Source organism: Salvelinus alpinus, chromosome 13 (genome assembly GCF_045679555.1).
Source record: "Salvelinus alpinus chromosome 13, SLU_Salpinus.1, whole genome shotgun sequence".
NCBI classification, from domain to species: Eukaryota; Metazoa; Chordata; class Actinopteri; order Salmoniformes; family Salmonidae; genus Salvelinus; species Salvelinus alpinus.
Genome location: NC_092098.1, coordinates 6,715,405 through 6,731,802, shown reverse-complemented (window position 1 = coordinate 6,731,802; position 16,398 = coordinate 6,715,405). Strand labels below are relative to the sequence as shown.

The following is a 16,398-nucleotide window of genomic DNA, read 5'->3' as shown; positions in this document are numbered from 1 at the left end:
AAATGATTGCCTCGCCTGGTTTAACAACTACTTCTCTGATAGAGTTCAGTGTGTCAAATCGGAGGGCCTGTTGTCCGGACCTCTGGCAGTCTCTATGGGGGTGCCACAGGGTTCAATTCTCAGGGCCGACTCTCTTCTCTGTATACATCAATGAGGTCGCTCTTGCTGCTGGTGATTCTCTGATCCACGTCTACGCGGACGACACCATTCTGTATACTTCTGGCCCCTCTTTGGACACTGTGTTAACTAACCTTCAGACGAGCTTCAATGCCATACAACTCTCCTTTCGTAGCCTCCAACTACTCTTAAATGGAACTAAAATGCATGCTATTCAGCCGATCGCTGCCCGAATATGTGGACTACTACAAATACCTAGGCGTCTGGATAGACTGTAAATCTCCTTCCAGACTCACATTAAGCATCTCCAATCCAAAATGAAATCTAGAATTGGCTTCCTATATCGCAACAAAGCATCCTTCACTCATGCTGCCAAACATACCCTCGTAAAACTGACCATCCTACCGATCCTCGACTTCGGCGATGTCATTTATAAAATAGGCTCCAACACTCTACTCAACAAATTGGATGCAGTCTATCACAGTGCCATCCGTTTTGCCACCAAAGGCCCATACACTACCCACCACTGCGACCTGTTCGCTCTCGTTGGTTGGCCCTCGCTTCATACTCGTCGCCAAACCCACTGGCTACAGGTTATCTACAAGTCTCTGCTAGGTAAAGCCCCGTCTTATCTCAGTTCACTGGTCACCATAGCAGCACCCACTCGTAGCACGCGCTCCAGCAGGTATATTTCACTGGTCATCCCCAAAGCCAACACCTCCTTTGGCCGCCTTTCCTTCCAGTTCTCTACTGCCAATGACTGGAACGAATTGCAAAAATCACTGAAGTTGGAGACTTATATCTCCCTCACTAACTTCAAGCATCGGCTGTCACAGCAGCTGACCGATCGCTGTACACAGCCCATCCAACCAACTTCCTTCCTCCTCCCCATATTTTTTTTTTTCTGCTCTTTTGCACACCAGTATTCATACTTGCATATCCTCATCTGCACATCTATCACTCCAGTGTTAATTGCTAAATTGTAATTACTTTGCCACTATGGCCTATTTATTGCTTTACCTCTATACTTAATTTGTACTCACTGTATATAGACTTTTTGTTTTTCTTTTTTTCTACTGTATTATTGACTGTATGTTTTGTTTATTCCATGTGTAACTCTGCGTTGTTGTATGTGTCGAATTGCTATGCTTTATCTTGACCAGGTCGCAGTTGCAAATGAGAACTTGTTCTCAACTAGCCTTCCTGGTTAAATAAAGGTTAAATACATTTAAAAAAAGTAAAAAATGTACCAATTATTTATGTAGATATGGCCATGTGAATCCTGTCCTATTGGAACCGACGGAGCTGATTGGCGGCCATTTTGGAAAACTAGTCCTTTATAATAGAGTACCACAGCATGAGACATAATATACATAAAACCTAGCAGTCAAGCAAGTAAATGGTTCCAATTGTTTTTTCACCATTCATTTTCCCCGTAAGGGATATTAAAATAAGGGCTTTGTTTTGTTTAGGCTTACCCTAGCGTGATGTTTTGATAACCATGTCAATCTTTCCAGAGCAAGTTGAATTGCAAGAAAAGAATGCAGTTACACAGGTCAAACAAAGACACAAGGTAAGCATTAAAGAATGGAATTCTTTGCAAGTGTAGACTGATAGTGACTATGTAGTTGGCAGTACGCTCTGATGGGCACATCACATTTTAACACCGTAGGCATGCTATGGCATTGGAATAAAAAAAATGAGCTACTTTCCACCTGAACTGGGTGGAAATGTGAAGTATTAAAAAGTGAGAGCAAAACCCTAAGGTGACAAGTTAAAAGAAGTTTAGAAGCTCAGTGCCTCTATAGTTGGTTATTCTATCCCATTCCCTTGACAATGAACATCACTCTCGCTGTTTTCTGTATGAACACACTAAGTCCTTTTGATAGACACTATAGGATTTTGTAATGTCTGCTAAATCTGTGCCTCAACTGTTTGTATTTTTTTTTACCTGTAATGATATCACCCACACCCACACCTACACCGTAATCATTCACTTCCTTGTCTTCCTTCCAGCAATGTATTTTTTGACAGATGAACAAAAAAAAAGCTGATTTGATGGAAAAAATAAGCCAAACAGGGTTGGGGTTCATTCCATTTAAATTACAATCAATTCAGAGAGTATACTGAAATTCAAATTCATGTTTTTCCCCTATAATTTCAATTAGGAGAAAATTTGAATTTGGTTTACTTATGAAGTGCCTAGAATTTAAATGGAATTGACCCTAACCCAGAAGCCAAAACATATATATTGTGTCCACTGACCATAATATCTTCCTGTATAGCTCTTCTACCATGCTATTACACAAGCTTGTATCTTTATCTGACAGGCAACTGATTTTAAAGGATTTAGAACCTCCATCTCATGCAATCACATGAAATACTGGTAGCATTTAATCAGGGAGAATAACTAACTTGCCTCTCGCTCAATCTGTTGTTTTACTGTCAGATTTTCATGCTTTTGATGTGATCCTTATTATTGCAGATATCATTATCCACAATCTAACTTTAATTGTTTTCTGGAAGGGTGTGGATTGGCTCTGCTGTAATTTAAAACCACCTAATCACAGGCTAAATGTACTGGAGAAGGTCACTCTTTTCTCAAACTTTAACCAACTCTGAAAAAGTACCTCACCCCAAACAGATCCATAAGTAACCTTGTTAATCAGTGAAATTCTGAGTAAAGTCTGAGAAAGTCGAGAGGGAGGAGAGAAGCCCTAATATTATGACTTTTCTATCCGCATCTAACAGAAGAATCCCTGGAAGATCAGGCTAAGAGTGGGCCTAGAGATGAGCAAATGTAAAAGTAAATATTGTACCACAGTCAGTCTTGGAGATATTTGGGCGTTTGTATCGTGCTCTACTAGCATGCATGCTGCTGTAGGACGATATGACAGAGAACCCAGAGATTCTCCTCCACACACACACAGAGAGCGAGAGGTGTGGTGCAGTAGGCTCAATACTCCCACACAGGCATCGTTGTACCTTACCAAAATGCCAGCGGTAAAACAAAATGATGCATCACATACTACCCTTGAGATTTGGAATGATAAATTAACCAGACATTCAGATTTTGCTGAGCATGTATCAGACTTTATGTAAAAGGTGTCTGGGCATATGGGCTTGGGAATTGACAGACCTTGTAATTAACAACATCATCAGGTTACAATTAAAAATGCAGAATATAAAAATTTGTTCAGAATTAATGTTTTTGGCTTGATGGATATTGCACAGCGCTGTCAGTTCTACCATCTGCGGTTCTCTGCTGCTCCCCACTGGGGCCCGAAAATATTGCAATTAATGCTATTGCACTGATTTGGTATACAGTAACCTAGCTACATTTATTTAGCATTACTTTGAGTTTGACGCAAGTTTTATGCAAAGGGGATTGAAATGTACTACAGATTAAATTATGTATTAGGCGTTACGATTTTTGAAAACTTAATTTGAAGACTCAGAACCTGTAAACTGTTACACTGTATCGGATGTCCACGAGTTGAATGAAATCATTTAATTCATTTGATCCATGTTCACAACCCATTTTGATGGGAACAACAACCGTTTTGTATGTACCACTACCAGCGTAAACTGTTCGGAAGCAATTACGACGTTGTTATCACAGACCACAAATCTAACGGACGCCATGATTCTTGTTTTCGTTCAGTGGGTAACAGCTGACACGAAGTGAATTAGAAACAAAGGAAACGCGCACTCGCCATAGCTGACTGGTATGCTCATACAGGTAAACCATCAAATTCTAATTTAAAGATACACATTTGTTTAAGCGTACGAAAACAACGTCGTGTGTTTTGTGAGATGTATTAGCTAGCATAGACACCCCACCAGTCAGTTAAATTAACCGAGTTAGCTAGCTAACCAAGCTAGCTAGCTAACAATGGGTACCTAGCGCGCTAGCTGTCAAACTAGCTATCTAAGCTCAACTAGCGTTTTAGTTAAAGCAAATTAGCAAAACGTGCTAATTCACGAGGTCCCTTTTCCTCGTTGTTAATTATTGATATATGTTGCGCTAACTAGACTTTGAAGTCAACTAACGTTAGCTAGCTAGAAGTCGCTGTACTTACGGGGATTGACGCTTTAGCTAGATACATTGTCATCTAGCTATCAATTTATCGTGTGCCTGTGTTCTGTGTGGTTTAGTAAATCAAACGTCGAATATCTTAAAATAAACTAATTTAGCCAACGTTAGATCATAGTTAACGTTTCCGTACGTTAGTTAGATAATTAAACGAGATTAGACTATAATTTGAACGTTACTGTCTGTACCCAGTATGAAAATCAAGTAGAATGGAATAGCCAAAGAGAGCTAGTTAGCTATCATATTTGCTAACGTTTAGTTATTACACAATTTTCGTTTGGATGTTATGTGGTTAATGTTAGGTATACAATGCACATACTTAGTTAGCTTACCACTAAGTTACCAACTAACGTTAGTGCAGTTAGCTAGCTAACGTTACAGATATCAAAACTCAAAATGTTCAAAACAATAACCACTGCTGAAAAGGGATTTATGCTAACGTTAGCTAGCTACAGCTTGTTTGTAGCTAGCTAGCAAGATCAGCTAGTTTGACTTCAATGATTTATTGAAACAAATGTTTGAACGTGCTAACCACAGTATCAACACGAGGACAAGTTGTTTGAGAAAGGTACAGCGATTTTCAGGAACATCCTATTTTTGTCATTACTCGATAGCGCTACTTATCAAGTCTGCTTTTGTTTTGCTTTTGTGGTCGCTCCTAATTTAGCACATGTAGAGCTTGCTGTGTTAGTACAGCCTTCATGTCCCTGCCTGTGTCAATCTGTTCATGTCCCAGTGTTAATCTGAATGTGGCAAATGTGCAAAACAAAAAGTAATGAGTGGCGAATTGTAATAACTTTAGGCTAAACACAGATTTATTTTTTACTGGTTTGTACATATTTGGTTAGGAAATAGGAAAACGTATTAGGAAATGTGTTAGACAAGTGGTTCCCAAAATGTTTATAGTCCTGTACCCCTTCAAACATTCAACCTCCAGCTGTGTAGCACCATGGTCAGCGCACTCTGAAATGTTGTTTTTTGGCATCATTGTAAGCCTGCCTCACACACACTATACAATACATTTATTAAACATAAGAATGTGAGTTTTGTCACAACCTGGCTCATGGGAAGTGACAAGGAGCTCTTATATATGACGAGGTCACAAATAATAATCATTTTGCTCTTTATTTAGTCATCTTACATATAAAACCTTATTTGTTCATTGAACATGGCGAATAACTCACCACAGGTTAATGAGAAGGGTGAGCTTGGAAGGATGCACAACTCTGCAATGTTGTATTGGAGAGAGTCTCAGTTTTAAATTATTTCCCACACATAGTCTGTGCCTGTATTTAGTTTTCATGCTGGTGAGGGCCGAGAATCCACTCTCACATAGGTACATGTTTGCAAAGGGCATCAATGTCATAACAGTGTTATTTGCCAAGGCAGGATACTCTGAGCGCAGCCCTATCCAGAAATCTGGCAGTGGCTTCTGATTTAAGTTACATTTTTACAGAATGCAGACAGAGAAGAGCTCCAACTTCTTAATCATAGCCTCAGTTTTTCCCGCACATTGAATATAGTTGCGGAGAGTCCCTGTATTCCTAGAATCAGATCATTCAGGGAAGAAATAACATCACCCAGATAGGCCAGTCGTGTGAGAAACTCATCCATCATGCAAGTGGTCAGACAAGTGAAAATTATGGTCAGTAAAAGAGAACTTTAAGCTTGTCTGCTCAGATTATTGCATAGTGCAGAAAATACACGAGAGTTCAGGGGCCTTGCTTTAACAAAGTTAACCATTTTCAGTGTAGTGTCCAAAACGTCCTTCAAGCTGTCAGGCATTCCCTTGGCAGCAAGAGCCTCACGGTGGATGCTGCAGTGTTCCCAGTGGTGTCAGGAGCAACTGCTTCCACGCGCGTTACCACTCCACTATGTCTCCCTGTCATGGCTTTTGTGCCATCAGTACACATACCAACACATCTTGACCATCAAAGTCTATTTGATGTCACAAAGCTATCCAGTACTTAAAAAATACCCTATCCTCTTGTCCTGGTTTGCAGAAGAGGATGTCCTCCTTAATTGACCCCCCCCATAAACGTAACGGACATATACCAGGAGCTTTGCCAGGGCCGCCGCGTCTGTTGACTCATCCAGCTGTAACGCATAGCTTGTATGCGCACTTGCTTGTATGCGAAGCAGTAATTGTTTCAAAACATCTCCTGCCATGTCACTGATGTGTCATGAAACAGTGTTTGATGAAGGAATTGTCTGTGTAGTTTTTTTTTTGGCCTTTCCCCCAGCATTGTCCCAGCCATATCCACATCCGCAGGAATAATTAAGTCCTCCACAATAGTATGGGGCTTGCCTCCTAGCCACTCGGTAGCTCACCATATAAGACGCTTCTAGCCCCTTCTTATTAATGTTATCTGTTGCTTTTATATATGTCTTACTACTCAAATCCTCTTAATTCTCGCTCAAACTCCTGTGGCTTATTTTTCAAGTTGGCATGTTTTATTTCTAAATGTCTGCGCAAGAGTGAAGGGTTTCATCGAGTTGTGAGATAGCCACAGTGTGTTATGTGCAAAAGTACTGAGGAAAGGCACTACTCCCAATATAAGTGAACCCCAAACCAATGTAGTTCTCATCATATTTGCGCCTCTTCGATGGTCCAATGTCCCTGTCTGTTGTCCTGTGCTTTCCAGGGCAAGGGGGCAGTAGCTCTTCGGCTGCATCAAATTCACAACTGTCCGTGTCCATGCTAGCTGGCCTTACAACAAATGTAGAATTACTGATGCTATCATTGGATATGCTCGTGGAAGCAGAACAACTTGTGTCGTCGACAGGTGCAGGTTTAGTATTGCTGGTAGTAGCAGTACTACCAGTAGAGCTGGTATGGGTCTCTATGGACGCGGCCTTACTTTTTTTTAAAGCATTTATCCATTTTTCGAGCAAACGGAATGAGCAGCAGCTACGGTTGGCTTTATAACGGACCGTTAGTGGAATTCCTGCGAGAGAGTAACAGTTAATGTGATTGGATGTTAATTGACTAAGCTACCTGTGTTTGATATTGTGTTATTTTGCTGAACACTAGATGGTTCGGGGCTACTCAGGTGAGGGGGGGGAAAAACTCACCCAAATGTATAGCCCCGTTGGAAAATATAAATGGACTGTTTTTGAAAATGTGAAGGTAAATATATATTTTATTTGGCGTACCCCTGACGGCATTGCGCGTTCCCCAGTTTGGGAAACAATTAGTCTTACACAGGTTATGTCAGTCAATCTCTAGGATGTATCTAAGAGGGTATGGTTTCAAATCGACCATGCAATGTTTCTGGTTCAACATTTTGTTTCAAATTGATCATGCAATCTGTTTTTGTGTTTTTCAGTATTATAGGGATGCCCAAGGAAAAATATGATCCGCCAGACCCAAGGCGGATGTACACAATAATGTCCACTGAGGAGGCAGCCAATGGGAAGAAGTCATACTGGGCTGAGCTCGAAATTAGTGGTGAGTGCTGGTGGGGGGGGGGGGTGGCTTCCACATGTTGGCCTAATAAGTGTATTCTTTATTTCCATTTAAATTGAGTAAGGCTATTTCTGTACTCCTGTTTTCACTGAGTCACTCTCTTGTCCCCTGGTTTCCCCACTTGTTTCGGCAGGTAAAGTGAGGAGTCTGAGCACCTCATTATGGACGTTGACTCACCTCACTGCTCTTCACATCGGCGATAACTCCCTCTCTCGTATCCCGCCCGATATTGCCAAACTTCAAAACCTGGTGTACCTGGACCTCTCATCCAACAAGATCAGGAGCCTGCCCGCCGAGCTTGGCAACATGGTGTCTCTCAGGTCAGTCATAGTGCAAGTTGAATTGTGTCCATTGTAGGCTAAGTGTTGTTTACTCTGCTAGTTTGGAGAACCGACATTGCTGTGTCTTCCACGTGAGAAATTATTTGCACTAAAAGCTGATGATTGGGCCTGTTAAAGACAGGAGTTTGCTGTTCTTCAATAGCGTAGTAATTTAACCAGGTTTCTATTTAATTTAAACCCTTTCACAGTTCATGCTTCAAACCTTTTTGTTTTGAGCTATTTACGCTATAATTGGAAATGTTAAGTGTGTTGTTCATCTAATCAACAATGCCATTTCAGCATCCCTAGGGGATTTGGGCTGAGAGCACATTCTATAAAGTAGACGGATGAAGAGCCATTTCAGCCTCCCATGCGTGGTATTAGACCTCTGTTCCCCACTGTGATTGAAATTGGTAATAGCTAGTTACTCTGTTTCAAGGAAATGTATGTTTTTGTTTGTATCGTTCTTGTGTATGCCCTCTCCTGCACCTGTCCCTCAATGACAAATTGCTCATTAACTGGCTGAGTAGACATGGAAATGGCCTGAACAGATACTTATTGATTGACATGCTGACTAGACCGGGTGCGTGCACCATCGCGCCCATGTTGATTTTGTCCATCCACACCAGACGCAATCAGGACACGCAGGTTAAAATATCAATACGAACTCTGAACCAACTATATTAATTTGGGGACAGGTTGAAACGCATTAAACATTCATGGACATTTAGCTAGCTTGCTGTTGGTAACTAATTTGTCCTGTGATATCAACATTGGATTGTTATTTTACCTGAAATGCACAAGGTCAATTTTTTTCCTGTATCATTGTAGAATTTTGAGTCACACAGAATCCTGTGTTCTCTACTCCGACAATTAATCCACAGATAAAAGGGGGAACCTAGTTAGTTTCTAGTAATCTCTCCTCCTTCAGTCTTCTGTGGACTTTATATGGCGGTTGGCAACCAACTTTAAGGTGTGTTTCCGCTACCGACTGGTGTGTGGACCTCAGTTCATCTTTCAATCACCCACGTGGGTATATGTTCCTAAAAACCAAGTTCTATTTTAGCGCCTTGCTACGCAGACGCTTGTTGATGCGCGCAGCAGTTTGGGTGAAATGGAGGAAGCGGTCACTTGTGTGAATACTTGAATGTTGTCTTCTGAATCTTGACCTATTGCGCTCTACTGTCTCTAGCCTTCTAAAACATGTCTGTCTTACCTCTTCCACAGGGAACTTCTTTTAAACAATAACCAGTTGCGGGTTCTACCTTTTGAGCTTGGAAAGCTGTTTAAGTTACAAACACTGGGGTTAAAAGGTAAGCTTTCCCTGATAGTCATTACGTTTTGGCATCGAAGTTGATTATTTGAAGCTGGTCTTTCTGTTCATGGAGTCTTGAAAACTTGCATGCAGATTCCATTGACCCTGCGTTTTCAGTTTTTATAATAATCTGTTTATGCTGATTTGGTTGCACATCCAATTGATTTCTAGAGTAGAAGTCATAGAATGATAGATGTCATTGTTTTCATTCTGTATCATTGAATCTGTGTAATATCTAATTTCTTTACACTGTGTCCTCCTCCTGCAGGAAATCCACTTGCACAAGAAATATTGAACCTCTACCAGGAGCATGATGGCACGAGGAAACTGCTCAACTACCTTCTGGACAATCTGGCAGGGACCAAACGAGGTAAGTTCAAATACAGGAAAAGCATATTGTTGTTTTGAATTGAGTGAGGTAGATAAGTTATTATTTTCTTTGAAATTTGGTGAATGGAATGACTTGGGTCTGTCAGTTGATCTTGATGATCATATTCAAGTGGTCACTATGAGGTTGTATTTACTCTCCTTTGAATCACTCATAATGGTATTTTGGGGAGCAGTGTAAGGATTACTCATTTTCCCCCTCTCTGTCGCAGTCAACTCCGAGCAACCCCCACCCAGATCATGGATTGTCTTGGCCGAGCCTGACCGGGCACGAACAGCAGGTAACTAACTCATCCACCGTTACAAATCACTTGCAACACCTATTCAAAGTCGCACACATCAACACAAAGAACATTGTGTGTGTGTGTGTTATTGATCATGTTCGGAGCCCTAATGAGAGACTGTAGCATAATCTCATGTATGCGTCCCTCTGTCCTGTTCTAGCCTTGTTTTCTGTGATGTGCTACAACGTGCTGTGTGATAAGTATGCCACGCGCCAGCTCTACGGCTACTGCCCCTCCTGGGCCCTTAACTGGGAGTACAGGAAGAAGTCCATCATGCAGGAGATCATGAATTGCAACGCTGACATCATTAGCCTACAGGTGGGCAGACAGATGCTGATGCGATTTGATACTGAAAGTTACAATGAATTATAGGACACATGCGTGGGACAATCGGTCTAGTATTTAAGGCGTTGTCTTACGTCAGAGAGCACGTGTTGCGGTTGCGATGTCGTCTCCATAGTTACAGGTCATACACTTTGAATAATGCACCTTCAAGATTAAGATGAACCTGAATTGTCTTGGTTTTTGCTGAACAGGAAGTGGAAACAGAGCAGTACTACAACTACTTCCTACCGGAGCTGAAGGACCAGGGTTACGAGGGCTTTTTCAGCCCCAAGTCCCGCGCCAGGACCATGTCCGAGTGTGACCGCAAGCATGTGGACGGCTGCGCCATATTTTACAGAACCGAAAAGTGAGTTCACGCCACACTGCCACCTGTCAGTCTTGATTAGATCATGAGTTCAAGTATGTTTAAGACATTTGCTCTGAATATAGTGTTTCAGAGGTGTAATGATTCTAAATTCAGCCATTACAGAAAAGCCTTTTAAGCTGTCCCAGAGGCAGCACAGTGCACTCACCTGTCTCTTCTGCCTCTCCTCTCTGCTGTCTAGGTTCAGCCTGGTGCAGAAACACACGGTGGAGTTCAACCAGCTGGCTATGGCGAACTCTGAGGGCTCAGAGGCCATGCTCAACAGAGTCATGACCAAGGACAACATTGGTGTGGCCGCTCTTCTAGAGGTGCGCAAGGAGATGATGGAGCAGTCTGGTGAGTCTTTCTCAGACTACACATACGCCAGCGAAAAAGTATTAATTCCATATGGCTTAAATGTTTCCATGTCAAAACGCTGGTGTTGTCCAATGTGTGTTTGTCTAGTGGGGAAGTCTCTGCACGGCATGGAGAAACAGCTCCTCCTGGTGGCCAACGCCCACATGCACTGGGACCCGGCGTACTCCGACGTCAAGGTGGTCCAGACCGTCATGTTCCTGTCTGAGGTGAAAAACATAGTGGAGAAGGCCACGCGCAGCCTCAAGCTCTCCTCAGTCTCCGGGGAGACAAATGCCGTCCCACTCGTCCTGTGTGCTGACCTCAACTCACTGCCCGACTCTGGTGTGTACTGGGTCAGCTGAAAATCGAGTGCGTGTACTCTACTGTAGTGCCTTTTCTGTAATTCCTGGTGATCTGTGTGTGTCTGCGTGCAGGTGTGGTGGAGTACCTGAGCTCGGGCGGAGTGGACAGCACCCACAAGGACTTCAAGGAGCTTCGCTACATCGACAGCCTGACCAACTTCAACTGCAACGGCAAGAATGGCACGTCCAACGGCAGGATCACCCACAGCTTCAAGCTGAAGAGTGCCTACGAAAACGGCCTGATGCCTTACACCAACTACACCTTCGACTTCAAGGTGAGACTGTCACATTCATGTCTTCCCTCTTCTGTATATCGCTCTTTTTGCGTCGGTGTAAAATTTGTGCTCCTCAGTTGTTTTGAGCTGTTCTAAAAGACTTGGGTTATTATGAAAGCTTGGGTCACACCGGTGAATAATTTTCTCCCAGCCAGGGATGTGAATGTATCGCCATCTAACGTGCTTTTCCTCTCTGTGCAGGGCATCATTGACTACATCTTCTACTCTCAGCCTACGCTCAATGTGTTGGGGGTTCTGGGTCCTCTGGATCCTCACTGGCTCCATGAGAACAATATCAGCGGCTGTCCCCACCCCCACATCCCCTCCGATCACTTCTCCCTGTTTGCACAACTGGAGCTGCTCCTCTCCTACCCGTCATCAGTCAATGGAATCCACCTGCCAGGGCGCAGGTAGTTCTCCGAGCCACAAGAGGGAGCTGTTGCTCCAACCTCGTTCTATTTTTCCTGCAAAGTCGACAAACACATTCTGTATCAATCAAAATACAATAATAGGAGTGGGATATGGCCAGCATTTTTCCCCCATGGATTTTAACTGAAGCAAAAGTTCACGACGATCTCAACAATACGTCTTTATAACATTTTCTGGGCACAATTTAATGTTGTATATTTCTTTCACACCGTATCCCACGTAGCAGTCCTGGGTGTTTCGTTTTTACGTAACCTGCAGATAAATTGTTGAATTGTGTGGCAATACCATCAGGCCCACAGGGAGTGCATGCATCTGTAGAGTATTTTCCCACCTCTTATCACCAGTGAGAGATTTTGTTACGGGGGGATTCTTCATGTCAAAAGCAAGAGCTGGTGACTAACGGCGAGTAAACTGTAGGCTATAAAAAATAGTTGCACACTATATTAAGGGTAATTGATTGTGTAAACCAACGTTTCGGTGTTAGTACCACAGTGCCGAAATGTTGGTGGTTTACCCAATACATTACTGGGAGTGTGTGCGTATGTGTATATACACACACATATGTATGTGTGGCTCTCTTTATATCCTATAGGGATTGTTCATGTCACCACAGTCCAGTCAGAGCAAGCGGCAAAATCTCAAGACGCCACCAATCAACTAGATAAACCCACAAGGCCGATATACCAGCTTTAACCAGAATCAGTCTCAGCCGCTCCAAATCCATTCCCTAGCATTGCCGTATCTTGCCATAAAGAGTGTAGTAGGTTTGGAGGTGCTGGAGAGAGCAGGCCAAACGGTGCACTTTTGCACTCGCTGCTTCTGAGACCACCTCTCCGGGTGCTAAAAGCCTGTCCTCTAGCTCAGCGGCTCCATTTTATACTGAGTGGCGCAATCGCTCTGTGCAGCTAAAGCACAAAGGCATTTTCAAACCTCCTCTTTGAAAGACTACTGTAAAATGTCTATTTCAGTGTATGATGCTAGGGTGATAATACGTGTAACTTATCTAGACTCATAGCATTAACACCTCGGACTGGGTCTGTTTTTTATGGCCTAATCACAAATCTGAACATCATCGCAAAATTAAGCGACTGCCTTTTTAATATTGCAATGCAATTTTACCTTAGTCACGTGCCATAGAGGCATTTTGAATCTAGCATCAGATATAAAAATGTTACAAAAACCACCAGTCATTCACTGGGAATGACCTTTAGTGATCCTTAGCAATGGGGCTTAGGGATTTAGAAAGGGAAAATGGTCACAGTCAGTCTGACTTGGCAGCTTCCAAACAGGTTGTCTTATGCCAGAGACCCCATCTCTGACCCCATAGCTGTGTAGCCAAATGGAATTGAGCAGGGGCCAACTTGCTTTAAATAACCCCCCCCCACAAAAAAAAAAATGCTCCAACAGACAGATCTGTGGTGCTGTCTTTTAGGCCAGTAGCAAACCTTCCATTACAAAGACATCCACTCTTCAATCCAGGGTTATTCCTCTCCATTACTAATAGCTATTTGTTTGATACAGGAACTTGGGCTAAAATTGATTGTATATGAACTGCAGAAGTCCTAATACACTGCATTATTTTGTACCTGTAAGTATGGTCAGATTTGGAGAAAAATGATTGTATTGTAAATTAAGGCTAAATTTGTATCCATTTTAATTGTTTAAAGTTAAGAAAATGTAAAAGACCAGCTTGTACAAAAAACGAAACAATAGAGGTTTTTTCAGGTTTCCGCCGTTGCAAGTTGCACTTGACCAGGTTACATTTTCCCGGTTTAACCACTTTTTTTAAATTGAATGCATTTCAGAGGCAGGTTTCTGGCTATTTTCTCACATCTGTCTTTGGAATTTGCAGTAAAACATAAAACGTGCCTCCCTGATTCTGTTCTCTAATGCACTGCCAGTGCTATCAGTGAACACCTGAACAGCTTCCTATTTTTCTCAAATTGAAAACACCGTTAGAATATATATTTTTTTTGTATTAGCTATCAAACATATTTTCTCCTTGTCTCACTTAGTTGATATTTTAGAGTAATCGGGTAAAGTGGCTGTTTTTGCTGGGCTTTAAAAAAATGTTCAGCTTAAACTATAAGCCGCTCTTGTCTCTTAACGTGTTTTTAGATCGGTTTTTATCATGTCCTTTGTTTTGTCTTTTCGAGGAACCCGATCATGCAGAGGTCCATACTTGGAAGCCTCCCCCTCTTCCTCAGTCTAGTGTAAAATAGTTGTATCTAGAGCCACTGACTCCAACTCAGGCAATTCTCTTAAAATGTTGTTTCATTTTTGAGGTGTTTTCGTATGTCTACTGCTAGACCACAGTGATATATTCTATTGTCTCTAGTGCCATTTGATGCATTCTACTTCAAGGCCAATTGTTAAGTCCACTTATATACTGTACAGGAAAATATCAAGGTAAAAAATGAACTAAAGGGGGCATAAAATGTTATTCATAAATATTGCTCTGAGCTTGTTGTGAGCCAGCGCTATGGCGTGGCCCAGCTTGTTTCCTAACCACAGTAAGATCAGCTACATGAAAAAATATGATCAGTTTTAAATTATTGATATTTTCTCTTAAGGCCAATTTGTGTGTTTTGTTGTGCTCTCCTGAATTCAGTTTTTTTTTATTCAATGGATTGACAAGCACTTATTGTAGATCACTAGTGCAGCTACTCATGTGGCTTTTTTAAAAATGATACTTTTGCTGTTTTGTAAAAGCCAATTTTTTTATAAATTTTACCAAGCAGGAGAAAACGGAAAGGGTTCCGTCTTGGTCCTTTTTGTTGTCCCTTTCAATTTTCCACCATCCTCTTTTGTTTTACATCAAAATCAATGTATCTGGTTAATTATATTAGATTGCTGATGGTGTTGTAGCTAAAAATAGATTTTTTTTTTGTAAATTGTGAATAAATTGTATCACGTTTCCTTTCATGAATTGTTTGTATCATGACAAATGTATGATTGGTTTGTCTCTTTTCGCATAGTTTTTCTTTTGTAATTCTCAAACCAAATTTATTTTTGTGATAATGTTGGCACACTGAATTATAGATTTATATGGTTGCTAACTTTTGATTTAAGAGAACATGATTTGAACAGTATTTTAAACAATTGACAAACATCCTAGAGAAAACAGTCACAGATAAAAGATTTGTCATTGTCACCAAATGATATTCTCCAACTTTTAGCTTTATAGAACCTTGTTATCGGATGTGGGTTTTGGTTAGGTAGAGTATGTCGGGTAGTAGCCAATGTTGACGAGATGGCTGGTGTAAAAGACTCTTTGCTTGTAGATGTGCAGCATTTTGAGGTTCCACTGATTTTAGCCAACATTTATGACCATTTGACCCACACATTATTCCCCTGCTGTTTGATCTGTTGGCAGACCCTAGACTAGAGGGTGGGAATGGAGATGTTTGGCAGGCACTAGTCACGGCCTAGTTTACTAACATCATTTAGGCCCAACTAATCCCTGGCAATGTAGGTATCTTGCCTTCACCTCTGTTACGTTTGATAACTGGTGCATCTATGTCCACCACAGTCCTAGTTCATAGGCAAAATATGTATAGTTTACCCAAACTTGGCAATAATTAAAACATTCAACTTTTTTGACTTTCTTGTTTTGTAATGCTTTGGCAGAATTTACAATTACCTGTCTTTTCCATTTGAATCTGTCTCCTTTTCATGGACCTTTCTCAATCTGTTTACCGTTCTCTCTTAAGTAGAAGTAGTAATGCAATGGTTAGGTTTGTGGCCAGCTGAAAGTTAAGTGTATAGAGGTAATGTGTCACTATGTAATGCACTGGACCAACTCTTGTTTACCAGTTATGGAATACCAGCAACACACTTGCACAATGTTTTAAAGAGTTATGTATTTGAAAAAAAATATAGATATATAAAACATGGCAGCTGTTTTTAATGTAATATTAGGACATGTACAGCAACCTAATGGTAAACCATGGTCTTCATTATTTCACTGTTATCCTCTAGTCTTGGTTCTCTTGAGTAGTTGTGTTTATACCAGGGTCAGCTTGTTTCCTTTACACCTCTGTATTTTTTTTCCTACTTCTGGTTGACTATAAAATTCTATATCTGTTTGTCCTTGTGTACTGTATTTATTGTGTGCGTGTCCTACACCCGAGTGAGTGAATCAATGACTGTGTGGTAATCTCTCATGGACAGATAAAACAGTCGTCACTAGTTGCCACAAAGTCATAAACCCAACCCCTTTTCTTCAATTTGTCTTCTTAAAATTTGATTTTAAACCTAACCTTAACCACGTCACACTGCTAACCTTATGCCTAAACC

General features: G+C 41.4%; 1 protein-coding gene across 1 annotated transcript; it reads left to right on the top strand.

Moving 5' to 3' along the window:
• The first annotated feature begins 3,441 nt into the window (after positions 1–3,441).
• On the top strand, positions 3,442–16,187 carry cnot6a (CCR4-NOT transcription complex, subunit 6a). Its single transcript, XM_071337586.1, has 12 exons — positions 3,442–3,859; positions 7,543–7,664; positions 7,816–8,002; positions 9,230–9,315; positions 9,586–9,687; positions 9,917–9,985; positions 10,149–10,306; positions 10,525–10,679; positions 10,879–11,033; positions 11,142–11,375; positions 11,468–11,670; positions 11,872–16,187. Exons 2-12 carry the CDS (start codon positions 7,553–7,555, stop codon positions 12,082–12,084), a joined length of 1,674 nt encoding a protein of 557 aa, XP_071193687.1. The 5' UTR covers positions 3,442–3,859; positions 7,543–7,552; the 3' UTR covers positions 12,085–16,187.
• Positions 16,188–16,398: the final 211 nt, after the last annotated feature.

Excerpts from the sequence above, each read along its gene's own strand:
- cnot6a (XM_071337586.1), top strand. The coding sequence starts at position 7,553 with ATGCCCAAGGAAAAATATGATCCGCCAGACCCAAGGCGGATGTACACA. Across the intron at positions 8,003-9,229 it reads GGCAACATGGTGTCTCTCAG|GGAACTTCTTTTAAACAATA; the intron begins GTCAGTCATAGT and ends CCTCTTCCACAG. Across the intron at positions 11,376-11,467 it reads CAACTCACTGCCCGACTCTG|GTGTGGTGGAGTACCTGAGC; the intron begins GTGTGTACTGGG and ends GTCTGCGTGCAG.